Source organism: Bison bison, unplaced genomic scaffold, assembly GCF_000754665.1.
Source record: "Bison bison bison isolate TAMUID 2011002044 unplaced genomic scaffold, Bison_UMD1.0 scf7180017864516, whole genome shotgun sequence".
NCBI lineage: Eukaryota > Metazoa > Chordata > Mammalia > Artiodactyla > Bovidae > Bison > Bison bison.
The window spans coordinates 2,105,283-2,109,689 of NW_011495069.1; the positions used below are offsets into that span (position 1 = coordinate 2,105,283).

Below are 4,407 nucleotides of genomic sequence, written 5' to 3' on the forward strand. Positions count from 1 at the left end.
GTGGGGCCTCAGTGTGTGACGTCTGGCCATCTCCCCTTGCAGGGCGCCCACGGGGACGCGGTCATCCTGGGCATGTCCAGCCTGGAGCAGCTGGAAGAGAACTTGGCGGCCACTGAGGAAGGGGCCCTGGAGCCGGCCGTCGTGCAGGCCTTTGACCAGGCCTGGCGCCTGGTCGCCCACGATTGTCCCAACTACTTCCGCTAGGCTCCTACCCGGATCAGGCGCCGAAGGTTTCTTTTCTGTCGCCTCTTCTGCTCTCTCCCTGGCCGGTCTCTGCCTTAAGCTGACTTCGCGTGGTCTTTCTCCATCGTCTGGATCCACGGTTATTTTTCCAGCCGCTGCCTCACCTTGGGCTGAGCCCCTTGGGCATTTCGCATCTGAATAAAGCCAACACTAGACCTGCCTGTAGCCCAGTCATGAGCGGACCCCGCAGGCTTCTCTCCTCAGCTGCTGGGACTTGTCCCCTCCCTGCCTGGGCCTTCCTGCCTGAGGGGTGGACCCGCGAGCTGGAGCCACCTCGGGGCAGAGGTGGCGGGGTGCGGGGGTGGCTGCAGGCGGCCCTCACGTGCCCACGTGACAGAGGGAAAGAGGGCCGTCCACCCTGCGGTGGATTTTCTCTCTGAATTATCTCACTGAATACTCAGAAAGGGAATAATTTGGACAAAAACCTTCCAAAAAGGATAAAAACCCCCAAGATGCTGTGGGGCATTTTAACACAGTCGTTTCATCGGTGGCTTTAAAAAAAAGGAGAAAAGTGGGACTTTCTGGAGGTCCAGTGGTTAAGACTCTGCGCAGGGGGTGCAGGTTCGATTCCTGCTTGGGAAGTGAAGACCCCACACACTGTGGGGCCCACCTCTCTAAAAACAGAAGCAGTGCCTTTACTATTAGCTGAAGCCTCCTGTCGTCTGCTCATCCACAGATTCTCAGCTCTGCTGCTGCACCTCCCTCTGTTAGCACGGGCCTGGGCAGCCAGGACCCCAGTTTCCCTCAGCAAATCCCTGCTCCAAGCAGGAGGCACCCAAGGCTGGAGAAGAAATGAAATCCGAGGTCTGGTTGTTTCTGTTAGAACATCACGCCCTGGGCAAGGGATGTGAGCCAAGCAGCAGGAGCAGGCAGCACCGGAACCCGTCGCTCAAGTGACGACAGGGGCTCAACTTGGAAATGCAGCCAAAGCCACCAATCAGAGGCTCCTTAGTCCAAAGAAAGGCCCTGCTTGCCATCTAGAAGGAGACACTGCAGATACAGTTTGATTATTTGGAACTTTCCTTTGTAATAAAATGAATGCTTCCCCAAATGGGGTAGTTACCCTGCTTGTGTGATCAGGCACTGTTGCACAGCAAGCCACCCCAAAACTGAGTTACTTAAGATGACAAAATCTGAAATTGACCTAAGAAGATTCAATTCAATTTCTATCAAAACCCTGCTAGATTTTTTCTTACAGACACTGACAAAATTATTTTTAAATTCACATTTGAAATTCAAGGGATACAGAATTGCCAAAACAAGCAAGAGCAAAGTCCTCCAGTTCCTGATATCAAAGCTTACTACAAAGCTACAGAAATAAAAAAAACAGCATGGGACTGGCCTAAGGATAAACATATAGACTGATGGAACACACTTGAGAGTCCAGAAATAAATCCATAATAGTTTGAAAGCAGAAATCGTCCAAACAGTCCAACAGCTGATGAATGCATAAATTAAAAGTGGCACGTCCGTACCAGGGAATGTCACTCAGCCAGTGAAGTGATGAAATGCCTTTAATATGGGTGAACCTGTTTCGCTGTAAGCTTTACTTACATTTTAAGTTCAAAAGTTTTGTCAGCAAATCAGTTGTTGCACATAAGCAATTTTGATTTTTTATAATTATTTGTCTTAAATTTCAATATACAGTTACTGAAATAGAAACAGTAAAGAAAGTAACTCTACGCATATCACCAAATTGGGCTGACCAACATCCCGACTTGACCGCTGCTGCAAAGTCCCCTGTTAACAGCAATATGGAGTCTCAGCTGGGACAGGGTCCCAGGCAGCGAGTCCATCCCACAGGCGAGACTTCAGATTACGGTTTCGGGGCCCCGCTTATAATTCCAGGGCGCAAACCGACACGCAAAGCGCAGCTCCGGTTTTCCTTTTACAACGCTGTTTGTCTCCTTTGTGAGCCGTGGGACTTCTTAGACCCGGGGGCGTGGCCAGGCCTTCAGGGGCTTAAGAGATTCCAAGACCTCCTCCCCTTCTTCCCTAAAGCGCTGCCTGACTTGCTGTGCTTGCAGGCGGGCACAGAATCCTGCAGTGTCCATGCAGGTCAGAAGCAGGTCAGAGGCCTGGTCTCCTGCTTCTGGAGCCTGAACAAGACTACCTCCCTTTTAATTTCCCTAACAGAACCCTGAAGGTGATACCCGAAGTGAAAGATGACAGTTCCAAAAGGTCTCATATTATATGATCTGATTTTTGTGGCATGTCTAGAATGGGGAAATCTACTAGAGACAGAAACTAGACTTGTGGTTCCCTGGGGCTGAGAGATGGGTTGGAGATGAGCTGCTAATGAATACAGGTTTCCTTTGGGGGTGATGAAAATGGAGGAACTGGAGATTAACTGTTAATGAGTACAGGTTTCTTTTGCTGTTCAGTTGCTAAGTCGTGTCTGACTCTTTGCGACCCCGTGGACTGCAGCACGCCGGGCTTCCCTGTCTTTCACTATCTCCCAGAGTTTACTCAAACTAATGTGCCTTGAGTAGGTGATGTTTCTTCTGGGGGTGATGAAAATGCTTTAAATTTGATTGTGATGGTTGTACAACGCTGAATACACCAAAAACAAAACAAAAGCACTATGCTTTGTGACGTGTTCTTTTTTAAAGAATTGTAATTGTTTTTGGCTGTGCTGGGCCTTCGTTGCTGCACAGGGTTTTCTCTGGTTGCAGGTGGTGGGGGCTGTTCTTCGCCGAGGCGCTTGGGCCTCCCTGCAGTGACTTCTCTCGATGCAGGGTACGGCTCTAGGCCACACAGGCTTCAGCAGTGGGCTCCCTAGTTGCCGCCCATGGGCTCGGCTGCTCCTCGGCATATGGGCTCTTTCTGGACCAGGAACTGAACCTGTGTTCCAGTGGTTCGGAGTCTGAGAGCTATAGGGTGAGTAGGGGTGGGCACTTCTGCCTCATATGGGGTCAGGAAGCCCGCTGCTGATGATCAGCGGGGCTTTTGGCAACAGTTACAAAGGGGCTCAGTCAGCTTCAGACGTGACCTTGGTTCTGGCCTCTGTATCTGTGGCCTTGGTACAAGGCCTCACAGCTGTGGCCTTGGGGCAGGACTCCACAGAATTGTTTGTGTGAGGTGCAGCTGTGTGTGTGTGATGTGTTTGTGTGATGTGATGGTTAGAAGCATTCATGATACCTAGGGATTGCCTCCGTAACTTCAGCAGAAAGCATTAAGGGGGACAGCTGATATTCCAAAGCCTTCGAAGTCCAGGAATTGTAGCAGCACCACTTACAGGGGAGAAAATGTACCCTTACGGTACTTTTGGTAACTTATGGTTACCAAAGGGGAAAGGCGGGGGGGGATAAACTAGGAGTCTGGGATTAATACACACACGCTGCCACGTATGGAACAGATCGTCGGAAAGGACCTACGGTATATAGGGAACTGCACTTTGTGTTTTGTAATAACCTATATGAGAAAAGAATCTGAAAAACAACAGATGTAAGAGTTGAATAAAGCATTTCCCAATTCCTATAAAACAAATTCTTAGCTCCTGGTCCCCAGACATGAAGGATAAACACTCACACTGTCATGGCCTGAGAAGAGCACAGTGTAACCGGAAATTCTGGTAAATCTCTGTATAAGGTTATCAGATAAACATCTAAATGTGAAAAGAGGCTCCTAAAGTGAAAAAAAAAAAAAAAAGATGTGAAAGTGATCTCAGTTCAGTTCAGTCGCTCAGTCGTGTCCGACTTTGCGACCCCATGGATCGCAGCACGCCAGGCCTCCCTGTCCATCACCATCTCCAGAGTTCACCCAAACTCATGTCCATCGAGTCAGTGATACCATCCAGCCATCTCATCCTCTGTCGTCCCCTTCTCCTCCTGCCCCCAATCCCTCCCAGCATCAGAGTCTTTTCCAATGAGTCAACTCTTCGCATGAGGTGGCCAAAGTACTGGAGTTTCAGCCTTAGCATCATTCCTTCCAAAGAAATCCCAGGGCTGATCTCCTTCAGAATGGACTGGTTGCATCTCCTTGCAGTCCAAGGGACTCTCAAGAGTCTTCCCCAACACCACAGTTCAAAAGCATCAATTCTTCAGCGCTCAGCCTTCTTTATAGTCCAACTCTCACATCCATACATGATCACTGGAAAAACCATAGCCTTGGCTAGACAGACCTTTGTTGGCAAAGTAATGTCTCTGCTTTTGAATATGCTAA

General features: G+C 49.3%; 2 protein-coding genes across 2 annotated transcripts in view; one reads left to right on the forward strand and one right to left on the reverse strand.

Moving 5' to 3' along the window:
* LOC104981211 (aflatoxin B1 aldehyde reductase member 4-like) overlaps positions 1-2,806 on the forward strand; it is a 12,433-nt gene extending 9,627 nt beyond the window's left edge. Inside the window, exon 6 of the mRNA XM_010830214.1 lies at positions 43-2,806. Within this exon, the coding sequence (XP_010828516.1) occupies positions 43-204 (162 nt within the window). The 3' untranslated portion in view covers positions 205-2,806. The remainder of the gene's footprint in view (positions 1-42) is intronic.
* The window catches only part of LOC104981222 (aflatoxin B1 aldehyde reductase member 2-like), a gene marked incomplete at its 5' end in the record, with an annotated part of 43,219 nt that overhangs the window by 17,899 nt on the left and 20,913 nt on the right, over positions 1-4,407 (reverse strand). The window lies entirely within an intron of this gene.